The 17,265-nt window shown below is 38.6% G+C and overlaps 1 protein-coding gene across 4 annotated transcripts in view; it reads right to left on the reverse strand.

Annotated features, from left to right (window-relative positions):
• The window catches only part of CERT1 (ceramide transporter 1), an 80,701-nt gene that overhangs the window by 61,521 nt on the left and 1,915 nt on the right, over positions 1-17,265 (reverse strand). For 2 of the 4 annotated variants that reach the window (XM_065657876.1, XM_065657874.1), the window contains exons 2-3: positions 14,624-14,758; positions 5,943-5,993 (exon numbers count right to left, since the gene is read on the reverse strand). In XM_065657876.1, the coding sequence (XP_065513948.1) occupies positions 5,943-5,993; positions 14,624-14,758 (186 nt within the window). The remainder of the gene's footprint in view (positions 1-5,942; positions 5,994-14,623; positions 14,759-17,265) is intronic. The other 2 variants (XM_065657878.1, XM_065657875.1) reach the window with 1 other exon arrangement.

Below are 17,265 nucleotides of genomic sequence, written 5' to 3' on the forward strand. Positions count from 1 at the left end.
ATTTAGGATTATTCTTCCTATATAAATACAAAGTGTTTTGTGTATATTCTACTTATGCAAATGCTGTAACCCATGCTTGCAGAATTTTTTTTTTTGCAAGTAGGATGTGTATAAGGACAAACCACCCAAGATCACATATTCTCCACTCAGAATGAGAGTTAGTGTATTTCATCTTTTGCTTCATCTGATGAGACAGCACTGGAGCATCACTTTACAACTCTGATGTCTATCTGCAAGCATCTTTACATTCAAAAGTCTGAAAAATCTGTGAAGACAGCAGTCTTCACCAACTGCAACTTAAATATCTCTTATCAAAGCGGACATGAAAAGTTATACCCTGGAAAATGAGATGCAAGCCATCATAACCAATGGTTGCCAGCTCAGAGTTGAATATAATCTATTCCCACATGAACAGTGTCACTTTCAACACAAGGTACAATTTCTCCACTGGTTTGTGCATTAGTTTTTCTGCCACCCTCATGGAATTCAGGAAAATGTGTCCCTTCTGCACCATTCTGCAACTTCCTGAAATCTGCCACTTACACAGCACCTGAACGAACTACCATCAATACAGGCTGCAGGCCGAAGGGACTGAGAGCAACCCTGTGGACAAGGACTTAGGGGTACTGGTGGATGAGGGATTGGACATGAGCTGCAATGTGCGCATGCAGCCCAGGAAACCATCTGGGCTGCATCAAAAAGAGCAGGACCAGGAGGTCGAGGGAGGTGATTCTGCCCCTCTACTGCACTCTGGTGAGACCCCACCTGGAGTCCTGCGTCCAGCTCTGGAGTCCTCAATACAGGAAAGACATGGACCTGTTGGAGAGGGGCCAGAGGAGCCACAAAAATGATCAGAGGCTGGAACAGCTCTGCTGTGAGGACAGGCTGAGAGAGTTAGGATTATTCAGCCTGGAGAGGAGAAGGCTCCGTGGAGACCTTATTGCGGTCTTTCAGTACTTAAAAGGGGTCTACAAGAAGGATGGGAACAGACTTCTTAGCAGGGCCTGTTGCAATAGAACAAGGGTTGCAGGTTTTAAACTAAAGGAAGGGAGATTCAGGCTAGATATGAGGAAGAAATTTTTTACAATAAGGGTGGTAAAACACTGGCACAGGTTTCCCAGAGAGGTGGTAGATGCCCGATCCCTGGAGACATTCCAGGCCAGGCTGGATGGGGCTCTGAGCAACCTGATCTGGTTGAACATGCCCCTGCTCACTGCAGGGGGTTTGGCTGGATGACCTTTTCAGATCCCTTCCGACCCAAACTATGCTATGACTCTACAATTCCTCCACAAAAAAAGGAGTTCAGAGCAGTTACGACATTAAAAATATCTACAAATCTGCCTATACGTTCGCATAGATCACTCAATAGGTCCTGGACCTGTATGTATTCATTCAAATGCCAAAAACTCCTCTATCCTCTCTAGTTTCCCACAGGAAATCCAGGAGATCATTCCAGGACAATATGTATAGGACAAGGAAGGATAGAGGAGAACAAGTAATTATCAGAATACGCTAAACTGCATCTATAAGATCGTATTACTTCTGAAACAGACAGAAGTTCAAGAGAGGACTGTGTTCACACATAAGCAAGGGAACCTCCTCACAACAAGGAGGCAGCAAACTGGAAAAAGGGAGAGAGACGTATTCGATAATTTAGGAAGCAATAAACAAAAACACTATTGCATATTAAACAAGAGAAGGTGTAACATCTTACATTATAAGCTCTAGAAATATGATGCTGAGGACCTTAAAGAGTAGCTTATCTGATGCAACTGAAAAAGGGGAAGCCAGTGAAAGCAACATTAACTAGTAACAAGATTGAATCTAAAATAACAACAAAAAAATAGCTTCACTTCACCATTTTCAGTAAGCAGCATGTATCAAAATAAGAACAACACTGCCATTATTGAGAAGTAAGGTTAACACCAAAGTGTGTATTTTGACTGTGGAAGCAAATTAAAAAATAACCTATCTAATGCCAGGAAGGAAAAGTTATATGAACACTTTCTATATGTTCTTATCTTAAGGTGCTAACAAAAATCCAAAGATAAAAAGGTTACTTTAAGATTTGTGCTGTATGATTGAAGGAAATAATTTTAAAAGTACACATGAAAACTGCATTTCAGCTCCCATGTAAAACCAGCACAGAGTTGGCAAAGTCTGTGATTATGCAGCTGCAAAAAAAAAAGACAAGTGAAAAACCTCAGCCAAGTTTCAAAAAGCACACATCTTAAAATAATTTTGTAAAGCATTTAATTCATCACAGATCAAAACTGTAGAGGAATAACCCCTCCCTACCAAATTTAAAATGGCTGAAAACATGCTAATTTAGGAAACACTATTGAATGGAAAAATATAGTGAAATGAAGTATCACAGAGATTATTTTAAAGTTGTATTCTACACGGTGAATAGTACTTAAAATCACCAATGGAAGAATCCTCTCAATCAGCTGAATCAAAATATGTGTTTTACCAATGAATACTATGCCTGGCAAGAATTTTACCAGACAAGACAGGTCTAAAAACATAGTCTCTTGTGCCCTATTAGATACTAAGGAGAAGTAATTAGTGTAGTTAGTATACTTCTTTCTTGAGTCACTGCTCATCCTTCAGAATACAGGCTGAATATTGCTATTCCAAATGGTCTGCTCCTCCTTGTATTCTTCCTTGACATTATTTCATCTGAATGAGCATCATCACTGTATTTTCCTCTAGAAATTCCTTCTTCTCCTAAAGTTTGAGTACACACAGCAAAATCCTCCATTTAGGAACAATCCTTGTCCTTTCTCATTCTTTCAAACAAGCACATTAATCACAAGCTATGTCTATAATGACTCTCTAGATTACTGTAATGGTGTGACCCTGGCTGACTGAGGACCCCTGCCCAGTTGCTCTCACTCCTCCTCAGCTGTACTAGGGAAAAAATAAAAGATGAAAAGTTCGTGGGTCAAGGTAAAAACAGGGGGATCACTTATCAACAGCCATCATGGCCAAAACAGACTTGATTTGGTGAACAAGTTTTCTGCGGAGCAGCTGAGGGAACTGGAGCTGTTTAGCCTGGAGAAAAGGAGGCTGAGGGGAGACATTATTGCTGTCTACAGCTACCTGAAAGGAGGTTGTAGCATGGAGGGGGTTGGTCTTTTCTCCCAAGTGGCAAATATTACGATGAGAGGAAATGGCCTCAAGCAGCAGCAGGGGAGGTTTAGATTGGATATTAGGAAAAAAACCTTCACAGAAAGGGTTGTCAGGCATTGGAACAGGCTGCCCAGGGAAGTGGTAGAGTCACCATCCCTGGAGGTGTTTAAAAGACGTATATATGAGGTTCTTAGGGACATGGGTTAGTGCTAGTTAGGTTATGGTTGGACTCCATGATCTGAGGGGTCTCTTACAACCAAAATGATTCTATGAAAATTAGTTTCATGTATTGCCAATTAGAGTTGGATGGTTAGAAACAAAGACAATACTAAAAACAGACACAGGGGGGTGGGGAATGAGGGTTGCAGTCAGTTCACAGGGCTTTAGCTCTGCCAGTCCTTCCTCACACTCCTCCCCTGCTTCAGCATGAATCTTCTCCATGGCTGCAGTCCTTCAGGATACATCTGCTCCAGTGTGGGCTCTCCAGGCCAGCCAGCAGCCCCCACCCTTGCCATGCACACCCAGGCAAACTATGGAAGTCCATCAATATCATTTTGTCTCTACAAGTCATTTTTGAAGACACTTGGCTATGGAAGTATAAATACTGAAGTTACTAAATAAAGTCATTAATTTTGCAAGTTGTTTTTTTTTTTAAATATCATGAACTATCCTAGATCTAACTCTCCAGGTGGAGCAACTAAGAGAAAGTGTTATGCTTCATTGTTTATAATACATTTTATTAATAATGTACCAAAAATGCAAGAGATGTTGCAAGTTCTAATTCACTTTATTTGTCATATTTCCCCGGCCCACCTCAAAACAAAATCCAAGTAGATCCACAAACCTGGGGAATCAGGGTCAGACAAAACTCACAACACAAAATTCCAGTTTGCCTTTCTGAATTGCAAAATCCAGGAAAAACCTAATAGAAACATTGGACTAAGATGTCTTGCTTTCCTTGCTGTTATTCTCAAGCAATAAGAATCTACCTTTTGGTTACAACAACTGGCTGCATTTTTTTTCCTACAGGATATAGAAAAACCTTACTGCAAACAAGCAAGTAAACAACACAGCTTTATGCCTACCAAAATATTGATAATCCTTTTAATCCTAGGCAAAATATGGGACCTCTGTTTGCTCATTACTACATTAAAAACTTTCTCATTATGGCACACTCATACACATAGAAAAATCTTGTCAAGGATATAGGCTTAAAAATATAAAAGCCTATTAAATATTTTTACATTCTTTGGTACTACCCAAATATTTCACTTCAGGTCTTAAGATATTTGCCTTTTAAAATGCCTTTTAATGTTTTTTTCTTTTAAATAATATCTTTCCAAACCCTAGCCAATGTAGAGGCCCACTGCACCTATGAAAGCAGAAGCGTGCTAAGCAGAATTTAATATTAGCTTGTTGGCATGCTACACAAACTTCAAAATTAGCTTGGTTTAATCTAATGCAAAGAAGCTCTCCCATCTGAGAATTTCCTTTTTAAGTCTGAAACAAGCAGATATTGTATGTGTTACATTAGCACTGAAACCACATTTAAAACTTGAAACCTACAGTTCTCAAGAACAAACCTGGTCAAGCTGATTTTCTACACATCTGGCAAAGGGGTTCAGAGGCAGTGATCATATAAAAATAATCTTTAGATTTTTTGTGGGGAATCAACTATCATATAGTCTTACAGTACCAAATTTGTTAATTATTATTTTATCCAATTATTTCCATGTTAATAATGTGGAATTACTATGTAGTATTGAGTCATGCTGTATTGGTTTATATGTAAACACACCTCTGACACATGCTATTCTGAACTGCCTACTGAAAAACAAATTACTTAGAACAGCAAGATCTAGAGTATAACACCTGTGCGCTTGAAATACCAGCTAAACTTTGGTCAAAGACATGGAATGTCACTGTGTTATTAGAAGAAATGAGAGCAAGAATGAAATAGCTGTAAAACAACGTGCACACAGCCATGTTGTAGATACCTGATGTAAGAGCTCCATGGATTAGTGACAAGGTATTAACAGATTTAGATATGGACCATGAGATTCAGGATATAACTAATGGACCCGTCCTGTTTGAATACAGTCTGAAAAGTCCTAAACTTTACCAAAGTCATAACAACTTGCCTTTAGAGCTAACTATCAGTTACTGACTCCAGGATACGAGATACTGGAAATGGAAGCGTGTCTGTTTGCACTCTGGTGGGAACCAGAGAACTGAGTCCCCTGCAGAAAGATACATATGATGCTTCTCATGTATCCACTGGGAGCAAAATACGTGCATTATCTGCCAAAATCATGCTTCAGCCACTAAAAAAAAAAAAAAAAAAAAATCAGAATTATACCATCTGGAAAAACGTCAGCTTAGAATTGACGTGGAATCACCAACTTAAACTCATTACAAATCCCATCGTACACAGCAAGAAGCTAGAGTTATTAGTCAGGTAGGAAGCAAGGCAACTTCAGATCAACTTTACAGAATGTAGAAACCCTGTGTGTAACTTTTTAAAGAAGTTTATTTTTATAGGACTGTCAAATACAGGAGCAAGAATCACATATACACTGCTGGACCCCTATAATCACTATCTGTGTATTGATTAGCTTTGTTGTCTACTATGTACTGCAGCATGCCATGGAAGACCCAGAAGCTGTATGTAACCCAGTAGCAACAGTACAGTATGGATTTCACAAGAAAGCCATGAGGCAACATGCAGAGAAGATACTCTACACTAAAAGCCATGCTTTGCAGCACTACATTGAGCCTGCAGAGAGAGTAGAGCACCCTAGACTCACAGTGATGGAATTCATGAGGCACATGGCAAAAACAGCAACTGAAGTGTATGCCTGAAGGAGGATGCAAAAAGATTAACTGGGAGAAGCAGAAACAACACTCAACAGTCATCTGTGAAGAACTATTCTGTCTGTATGAACAGAAACGAAAGGCTGATAATTTAGCAACTTTCCAAGGCTGCAAAACAGGAGGTGGCCTCATGTAGCTACATATTAGTAGATTAAAAAAAGAATATTCCAACCTTTTCACTTGGCATTCTAAGAATGCATATCAGAAAGTGAGGACTGGTATTGTACAAACCCTCAATACAGATGTTAAAAATGTCATTAATGGCTATCATAAGACAGATAATCAGCAGCAGGTTGCCTAGCAGGTCTTGTTGCTCAACAGTACAGCTGTGGAGGGGGGTGACTTATGAACCAACTGTATGCACAAACAATAAATCAACTATAAATCACTCTTATGAAGATGCACAGAAATAGAGACTGAGCAAGAATAAGGATTGCAAAAAACACAGAAAAATTTACTGAGGTATAAATCCATAGCTTTAATACCAAATGCAAACACTGAAATTATTTAAGGCTTCGTATAGTATCCATGAGAAGCACTCCACAGCATGAAAATGCTCTGATATAAACCATGGGCAGGAATTTTGATCCTCAAGTGGATGTCAAATCATGAACACTGTTAAAAGTTAATTAATTCTCTTAATAAAAAAAGTTTTAAAAAAAAAATCAAGTGAGGGAATGTTCTAATTGATAACAAAAAATTAAGAGTTGATTTCAAGTGTGTGGTAACACATCATTATATTCAAGTATTAAAGCAGAATTCTTCAGCAATATTAAGTAATCCTAAAATATTTGGCTAATACACATTACTGATTTTTTTTCATATCTTAATCATTATGGAATCATTTATCATATGAAGAACAGTGTAGTAGAATTATTTCGGTTAGAAGAGACCCTTCAGATTGTCAAGTACAACCATAACCTAACTCTAGCACTAAACCATGTCCTTAAGAGCCTCATCTATAAGTCTTCTAAACACCTCCAGGGACGGTGACTCCACCACTTCCCTGGGCAGCCTGTTCCACTGCTTCACAACCCTTTCTGTGAAGAAATGTTTCCCAATATCCAATCTGAGCTGATCTGGATGCATATTCTTCCACTTCTGACATAATTCCCTCAATGCATAAAAGGAAGAAATCTTGAATTTCTCCACCCTACCAAATAATTGCTCTTTACTTCCCTAGGATATAAGCACTCTGCACCACTTTGATAAATACAGAGCAATGTTCTGACATTTTCACTTTGAACATCCACCCATTCTTTCCTGATTCAGATAACTCAAAGACATATACAAATTTGTACAAAGGATGTGAACACTAAAAACAATTGTCCAGGAGAATTCCACGTTCCAAGCAACTTCTGTCTACTGCATCACCACCATCCCAGTGTCATTGTCTCCCAGGCATCAGCTCTCTTTCTCTCCCTCACTCCCCTGTTGCTCTTTAGCAATTTCCTCTCCAGAATACAATCCCCTTGGGCCTTTCACACAGAGTAAGCACTTCTGACCACACTTGCCTCTGTCTAGGATATTCACTCAGATTTCTCTCCCATTTAGTCAAGATTTTCCACTAGTATGGATTTAGCTACTTGATTATTTAAGGCACACACCAAAGCCTAAAAGTACTAACCGCCTTGTGTCCTAAATAAACCTCTATCCAGTCAGGGCTTGTATTCTATGTCTTAGTTTACTCAGGTCATCCTTTTAGTAGCAAATAAGGCAAAGGGAGTACTTAATCGAATTACAGAAAATTAATTATTTAATTAAATGCTCGTCACTTCATAATAAGCTAGATTGTTTTGCAACCCCAGACAGCTGGAAACAGTATTTTCCCCATGAAATCAGCAGTTATTACAAATTCACTGCTCTGGTGCTTCTGCCCAGGGCATGGATTTATAGCTTAGCTTTTTCAATAAAAACTTTCGCCAACTGAAAGCTATCAGCTCCCATTCAACTTAACTAGCAACAGACTGGATCAAACCTATCAACAGATAAAAGCCGCAATTACGTTTTTTCTTTTATCATAAGCGGGTCTGTTACCAAGATCAAAGTTCAAAGCAGTAGCTAGAAAAAAGCAAATCCAAAGTTTACCTACATTAGTCCTCCAAGTGGGCCCACTTCTATACACTTCCACTCAAATTGCTTCTGAAATACTGTTACATTTCACATTTTATAAAATTGAAAAGAAACGTGTCAACACTGTTAACGTCAAGGTAAATTTTTGAAAGTCTATTTTGCAAGACATGATTCCTCATGCTTAAAGTGTTTTAAACAATACTAAGAATATTTGCCCAGCACTGACATCTCCTTTAACTAAAAATCCATGGCATTATTCTAAAACTTCAATACTTGTAGAGTTTCAAGTTGCTGTGGAAAAGGTTCTCATAGGAAGCTTCCGTATCTGTGTAAGCTGACATATGCATGAAGCACCCTCTGTTAACTTGTCAATATATTTTTTAAAATGTCAACCTGTACTTCCTCTCAAAAGTGCCTAATTATTTATAATATGACACTGACCACCATTAACAAACAAGAAGTACTATTAGAGTGAGTAACAGTGGCTGTTCAACTAATGGTATCTTTTAAAAGTGGGTAAGGTTTTTATTATTGGTGTTTAATTACTGGAAAGAACCATCTCATTTTTTCTTCAGATCATGTATAAAGAAATGAGAAGCTTAAAATTGGAAACTGCCACTGCTCTTTCACATACATACTTTCTTGTACTTTTTGTAAACTGGAACTAATACATTTATACCAGCTCTAATTTATAACATGAATAATTATTAAGTTCTTCACAAAAGCAACTTTTTGTTATTTAGGAAAAAAAAAAGTAATTCAGTAAGCATCTCTCAGGTAGACTTCAGTCTTCTATCTTCTTGCCTGTCCTGAGCTCCAGATACTCACAACAGATATTCAAGAAATCCACCCTTTCAGGAGTCCATTCTGAAGAAGAATGGCTTGCAACTTGTAAATTAATATAAAATGTCATTACTGCCTTCATTAAACAATAGTGCTTCCTAATCACTGTTTCTGGAAAGAAAAAAAAAAACAAAAAAAAACACACACAAAGAAAACAACAACATACCAACGAAAAAATGCCACACAACCTATTTTACTGATAGTATCTCCATTATGCAAACTGAATTTATTGCTCAGTCCTGGTCCAGGCATTGCTGCAGAACTGTCTAAACATCTCTTTACAACATAGAGTGTCCTAAAAGAAGACTAATAACCAATAGCATGTTTCCATTAAGATTTTGACATGAGTATGCATCATCACAGTATAACCAAATCAAAGAAAATCATTGCATCACAGTTATTGCATCTTGTTCAAGCTACCAAATTAGAAATCAAGAAGGTTTTCTACATCAGTAATATATACAGAAAGGAAGATGAAAACCAACCACTGGATTAAAACAACATGGCAAGTATGAATCCTATCCGAAGGAAAAGCTGAAGGTTAGGTTGGAACATAAGATTTGGAAGTCTCCCTGTATAGATAGTCATCTCCAGTGACAAACACATGGCTAAGTTTAAGCACTCTTAAAATTTATCAAACACGACATTTCTCTAAGCATTTTTCAAGATCCTCCATAGGGATCCATGCAGAAGAGCTATCCTGACCAGCTAAACCCTTTCTGGAAAAACCCTGGAACTTGTGATATAAACACTTTGTTGTCAAGGCTTTGTAAACAGGTTTCAAAATCTATTAATATAAATTACCACCAGGATTAAATTAGTGCTGGCCTTTCTGTGAGACTGCCTCAAGCAGAGAGGGGCATAGTAGATTACCCTGAGAATTCTCTTCCAGATTAAGTTATTCTGTGCATACCATGTTATGTTTGATATATCATGCTGTGACTGCATGAGTTACTGCAAGTCACTCTGTATAAAAGCAGTGATTGCACTACAAGAACAGACACAGTAATCAAGATAAAGACAGTACAAGCTTAAAGGTCATTTTGGAAGCTGGACTTCCAGCTCCAAAGAACATTTGTTTGTTCTTTTAGCAACAGACCCTAGACCTTCCAACTCCAAAGCTGAATCCCACAGATCCATCACTATAGAACTGCCATAAACATCCACTCCTAATCCTGTACACAGAAGTGGCCATTGAAAGATTGACTTTAGGAAATGAAAGAACTACAAAGCTTTACAGTAAGGAAGGATATCTTTAATAAATACCATCTGACTTTGACAACCAACTACAGCAGTAATTTGGGACATTCAGGCTGGATTAATGTAACAAAGCTTAAATCTGTGTATATATGAACTTTCCATCATACCCATAATTTCTTCTCATCCCTGGAACACATAGCAGAGCTTTTAACTTGAGTTTAAGCCTCCACCCTGTTATAACTAATTAAACACCATCAAGGTGTTTTTCCATACCTGGCTAATAGCAACTCAGCATCATGTATTGACTTTCACTGTCCTCCCCCATAACTTAATTAACATGCCCAGTTCCTGGCAGTTCATTACTTGATCTTATCCAATCAGTATACAATAAATATTCATCCTTTAGGTCTCTATTCCAGAAAAATCAGCTCTTTTCAGTCCCAGTGGTTATTATAGTAAGTTGCCCAACCAGACCACATCATTTTCATTCAATTAAAGACTACTGTCATAGCAACCTACCTGTTTTGGGTAGGTTGAAATACCTGAAGAAAATATTTTAACAAGCTAATTTAACAAGTCTTCCTCACATTAAATAAACAGGGAGAGACATGTGTCTTATAAAATATCCCTGTAGAATTTGCTGTCTGTCAATCTCTGCTCAATGTGACAGGAACGATACAGTAAGAGCAGAAGCAACTGTGTCTTTCTGAATACAACATTCACGTCTCAACTAATACTATGACTTATCATTGGGCTGATCTTCATTGTTGTAAGACTATGTGGACATCCTATAGTGCTAGTAGCATTAATTACACACAGAAAATCACTACATTCCCTGTTGAATCCAAACAAGCCTCTCTAATCTGAGGGCTTAAAAGAAAGCCTCATGAAAATCGAGTCATCCTTCCCTAAAAGGAAACACTACAGCCATCAACACCATCCCATATCACTCATTCTGCTTTGTCCTGAAGAAAAATTTACTGACATATACCAGGTTAGGAGGTAGGTAGTTACTATGCCCAGTTCTGGATCAGCAAAATCAAAGAAAACTAAATTTACAGTACAATGAAAGCTTGCTGAAAAATACTCAAGATTCCAATTACATGAAATCAGTGCTATTGAACATTAAGCCAGTTGGAAACCTGACCTCTCCTCTCTATCAAAGTAACCACAAAACATATAGTAAAGAGTTAAGTTCTACTGCTAGCAAAAGTAGTTTTCACACATTATCATCTTAACATTTATTTTATCAGCTATTGGTTTTCTCCAATGCGTTTAAATATACGTTTGTAAGCTTAGTTAGTAAGACATTACAAGGACATGAAAGTAAAGATTAACTACATACTTCAGGAAGAATATTTAAACATTTATCTTCAAGCACAACTGATTTTCTATTGAAAACATATTTTTAAAAAATATTCAATTTGCTACCAAACAACTATCAAACCAGAAGCACTCTGGCTTAGAAGAATAGCTTCTGAAAAATAAGAGAGAATAATCATGATAGTTTTAAAAGTATATTTCTATACCCTAGAGACATGAAATAATCCAGTACTATTCCTGAACCTTTAATACTTACACAACAATCACTTTAACTACAGCTAGAAATAATTAAGAGTTTACTGTGTTTCAGAGATGCCATCTCAAACCACAATGAAGCAACCGAACTGTCAAATATCACTGACAAAGCATGAGCCTGAAGGAAAAATGGAACAATTAAATGTCACATAAGCTTTTAGAATTGTGACGCTTTTTTTATTCTTTTCCTTTCTCCAACTCTGTATACAGTTTCTTTCCCCATGTACTTGAGAAGCTCAAGAACCTAAAAAAAATTGCAACAATTCAACTCCAAGTTACTCGATGTAACAAGTGCCAAATAGAAGAGGAAAAAAAGCTATCTGTAAGAAGTTCCAGTAGCTACGCACTTCCTAGTCAGAAGATAAGCTTGCCAACTTCCCCTTACAAAGTGCAATGTACCAAAACATTCCAGCAGCAATAGCAGCATCACTATAATCTCTCACTCTGCAACCACAACTGGAATTCAGGCTGCTGAGATGTGCTCTACAGGATGCTTCCAGACGTCCCTTGACCCACTTCCTTGCCGCCACCTCCCTGTCTCTGCCTAGTTGGCATGTTAAGCCTCTATGCTAGGGAACTTGAGACCTTTTTGTAAGTCCTGATCAGAGGCTGCTACTACTACAGGATGACAAAAACACACTTTGAATTAAAGTTCCTAGAGACTGTTGTTGTACAGAGCATTTTCCTGAGTAAGTCAAATCCTGAGCAAGTTTTAAAAGTTTAAGCAAGAGTTTTAAAAGAAATGAGGTGATCTGTTCTAATACTTAAACAACTGCAATAGCTGTCAGACATCTAAACGTAAAAATCTGCCTTTTCTTCACAAGTTTGTTTTTTTTTTTTTTCAAAATGCATACAAATGTACTCAATCCAGTCTTTTTTCAAACCAAGCTGTGTTTAATAAAATTCTATTCGCAAGCTGAATATTATCAAGAAAGAAAACTTCCCATTTGTCATCCATAACTCAGTTTGGGAAAAAAAAAAAAACAAAAAACAACATTTGTTGAATAAGAACATAAATACTAAGATTTAACACTAGTAGTCTAAGAACTTGTGTGCTACATAGAAGTCCAGCTATTTTTTCCCTAAATCACATAACTGGACTGACTATTTAACAGTAACGTAGAATAGCTACAGCATGCTTTTTGGCAAGCATTAGTCATAATTAATACACATCACAATTCTGAAAGCCACAAAAAGCAGATTTTTATCTTCAAAGGCCAATTAATCTTTGAGATTTCACTTATATGCAGGCTCTTTATTCTTACCAGTGTAATACCAGATCTTTTAGCACTAACCAAAACCAGCAACACTAACTTCTTCAGAGGAGGAAGAATGTGGTAGAACATTTTCTCTCGGAAATGTTCTGGAGTCATGTTCAGAAAATATAGTCAAAGAACTGGTAGATAGATGATGGCAAAGCAGTAGATGCGGTCTATCTTGATTTCAGTAAAGCATTTGACACAGTCTCCCACAGCATCCTCACGGCTAAACTGAGGAAGTGTGGTCTGGACGACCTGGTAGTGAGGTGGACTGTGAACTGGTTGAAGGAAAGAAGCCAGAGAGTTGTGGTCAATAGGACAGAGTCTAGTTGGAGGCCTGTATCTAACGCAGTGCTTCAAGGGTCAGTACTGGGACCAGTACTATTCAATATATTCATCAATGACTTGGATGAGGGAATTGAGTGTACTATCAGCAAGTTTGCTGATGACACCAAGCTGGGAGGAGTAGCTGACACGCCAGAAGGCTGTGCTGCCATCCAGCGAGACCTAGACAGGCTGGAGAGTTGGGTGGGGAAAAATTTAATGAAATATAACAAGGGAAAATGTAGAGTCTTGCATCTGGGCAGGAACAACCCCAAGTTCCAGTATAAGTTGGGGAACTACCTGTTAGAGACCAGTGTAGGGGAAAGGGACCTGGGGGTCCTGGTGGACAGCAGGATGACCATGAGCCAGCACTGTGCCCTTGTGGCCAGGAAGGCCAATGGTATCCTGGGGTGTATTAGAAGGGGCGTAGTTAGTAGGTCAAGAGAGGTTCTCCTTCCCCTCTACTCTGCCCTGGTGAGACCATATCTGGGGTACTGTATCCAGTTCTGGGCCCCTCAGTTCAAGGAGGACAGGGAGAGAGTCCAGTGCAGGGCCACGAAGATGATTAAGAGAGTGGAGCATCTCCCTTATGAGGAAAGACAGAGAGTTGGGTCTCTTTAGCCTGGAGAAGAGGAGACGGAGGGGTGACTTCATTAGTGTTTATAAATATATAAAGGGTGAATGTCACGAGGATGAAGCCAGGCTCTTCTCGGTGACAACCAATGGTAAGTCACAGGCCAATGGGTACAAACTGGAACGCAAGAGGTTCCACTTAAATACGAGAAGAAACTTCTTCACAGTGAGGATGATAGAACACTGGAACAGGCTGCCCAGGGGGGTTGTGGTGTCTCCTTCTCTAGAGACATTCGAAACCCACCTGGACACATTCCTGTGTAACCTCATCTGGGTGTTCCTGCTCCAGCGGGGGGATTGGACTAGATGATCTTTCGAGGTCCCTTCCAATCCCTAACATTCTGTGAACTACTATGCTCTCCCTCTAGTGCAAAGTGTAAAGACTGTGACGGATGGTGCCTCTTTTGGGAAGCTGGTGCAGGGTCTTAGGCTGACCCTGGAGAAAGTTTACAGCCTCCAGAGGCAAACTGTATCCCTACCCACAGACACCTCTAACAGAACAGATAAAAAGCTGCTCACTGCAGCCGCAAATGAGAACAGCTTGTTTTCTTATTAGGAACTCTTTGCCCTGCTCCACAGTCTTCCACTGATACCATTAACTTTCATAACACATGACCTAATTAGAATTTGCCATACCTATGACTGCTTTCACCAGACATGAGCCTACATATATGCAAAGCTGGCAATAATGAATTAGCACTTACTGTAATCACGGCCTTGCTCAGACAGATAGAACCTCTGCAGCCATACTCAGTTTCATCTTCAGACTTGTAATAACTGAGTGTGTTGCTTTTCAGAACTACCCATCGATCCTGCCATCCATGGATGTAGTTGGTCCACTGTAAAAAAAAAAAATTCCAAAGATCAGTGAACAGAAAAATAACAATAAAAGACAGTGTGGCTGATATTTCTCAGGCTTTCAAGCACCAGGAGAAAAACAAAACAACAACTTATTTTTAAAAGGTTCTTCTCAATTGAGAAGCTTATTCTGCTCAGAGCTCCTAAAACAATTTTACAAACTCCTAAAGGCACTAAAAACCAGTTGCTTCAAATGGACAATAAGATAACAGATGTCTTGACTTCAACTGCATTGCTCAGGGCAGTTAAAATAAAGGTAATAAACACACTGATGACGCAAATTATGGAAAGTGGGGGAGGGGGCAGATCAAAGGTTAATTGCTACAGTGAGTTTAGCCACTTTATTTAAAATCTGGAGTTAGACCAAAAGCCAAACTTAAGTGGAACATGAGATAATTTATTTTACATAAAAGTTAATTTCTACAAAATTATTTTACTAAAGTATCTAGTTCTCTTCATATAAATACAAACATGCCATTATCCCACAGTACACTATATGACGATTGCAGTGCCTAGAGTAATCAGTTCTTTATCAATTTAATATTGCCCAGAGATATTGCTTTAGGTTTTAACTCCTAACCAGGTGCTCATTAAGAAGATACTCCAAACATTCTTTTGTTATTGAGATTTTTCTAGGGACTCCACATTAACACATGGAATGAAACTGATATTCCAGGAACAAGTCCTGGATTCGTCCCACACAGATCTAGTAAGTAGGGACTAAAAGTTCCGGCTATTAATCTTATATTTGCAACATCTTCCCCACTGCACTTTGCAGAATCATACAACACTGATAAAGCATCAGGGCTGTTCCATAGCTGACTATATAGTGATGTTTGGTCTTCACAGTACAAAAATCATAAATTAGATTAACATGGAAACAAAAGCATCAAAAATAACTTTATCATGCAAGTATTTATTTGGTCATGACAACCATTCTTTAACAAAAAGCTCTGAGAAGGGAGCTTTTTAGCATTTAAGTCGAATCATTATTCATCATTTTGTAATATATAAATGGGAGGAAGAAAGTAGATTAAAAGGCTTGTTTCTACATTATCATACACATACTGGTTAATACGTAGAATGATATAATTGTTTTGTTTGTAAAAAAAACCATTATGATCAAGTCCAACCATAAACCTAACACTGTGAAGTCCACCACTAAGCCATGTTCCTGAGCACCACATCTACACATGTTTTAACACACCTGTAGGGATAGTGACTCTATCACTTCCCTGGGCAGCCTGTTCCAGTGCCTGACAATCCTCTCCATGAAGAAATTTTTCCTAATATCCAATGTAAGCCTCCCCTGGCACAACTTGAGGCTGTTTCCTCTCATCCCATCACTTGTTATTTGGGAGAAGAGACCAACACTCACATCACCACAACCTCCTTTCAGGTAGTTGTAGATAGTGATAAGGTCTCCCCTCAGCCTCCTTTTCTCCAGGCTGAACAGCCCCAGTTCCCTCAGCCGCTCCTCCTCAGACTTGTGCTCCAGGCCCCTCACCAGCTTTGTTGCCCTCCTCTGAACTCTCAGCAGCACCTCAATGTCTTTCCTGTAGTGAGAGGCCAGTGTCCTATAACTACTTGTTAACTGTAGTAATAACAAGAAGAGGTCTAAGAAAAGCAAATTCTGTAGCTGAGAAATTCCTAACAATTTTCAAATGTAGGTAAGACCTTGATTTGTCTCCAAAGATAAAGTCCTTTGTGAACTCTCAATATATCAAACTGCTAAGTTCAGTATTTCTTAAATAAAGCCTCAGCTGTGCTCAGTACACGAACTGGTAGCACAAGCAGTCATGGAGGTGCATTATTTCCTCCCTTCCTATTTTCCTGTCTCTCATGTTCCCAGCTCCTCCCAGATGTGAAAGGCAGAGACCGAAGTTATCTTGGGCAAAAGAGCAAGGGGCAAGGAGGAAATCACCTTCCTTTCTGTGACAGAGTTAAGTGAGATAAATATAGCAGTCAATCTTGCATTTGCTGTTGCAATCAACGCTTGCTGTTGCAATGAAAACGTGTCATGAATTAAGAGACTCCTTAAAACATACTGGGTAGGCATAAGGTTTTGCCTACCAAAAAACCACTGTTTTTTCAAGCATCTAGATCCTTGCATTTCAACAAAGATTCTTCCACACCGAAGTTCTTCCCTCATATCCACCTGAAAATGGCCAGCAGGAAACGCAATGGAAAAAAGTCTAGAGTTCTGAAACATTTAAAGAGACCAGCAGGACATACTTCTAATAAGCCTCTCTTACCAAATTACACCCTTCCCTTCAAAGCTTCTCTCTTTACTGAAGGGCAGAACAATTGAAACACTACTAAGCACACAGAGAACCGTAGCCTACTTTTGTTGCTTTAGAATTCAATTATGCACGATAAGTTATTAAAAATAGATATTCCTTAGAAAGTTTGGTATGCTACCATTTCGTTTTAGCTAGTTTGTCTCAAGTACTACCGAGGCACCAACTAAAAAAAGGTAAACTTCTCC

The sequence above is a fragment of the Caloenas nicobarica genome, chromosome Z (genome assembly GCF_036013445.1).
Source record: "Caloenas nicobarica isolate bCalNic1 chromosome Z, bCalNic1.hap1, whole genome shotgun sequence".
In the NCBI taxonomy this organism is placed as follows: domain Eukaryota; kingdom Metazoa; phylum Chordata; class Aves; order Columbiformes; family Columbidae; genus Caloenas; species Caloenas nicobarica.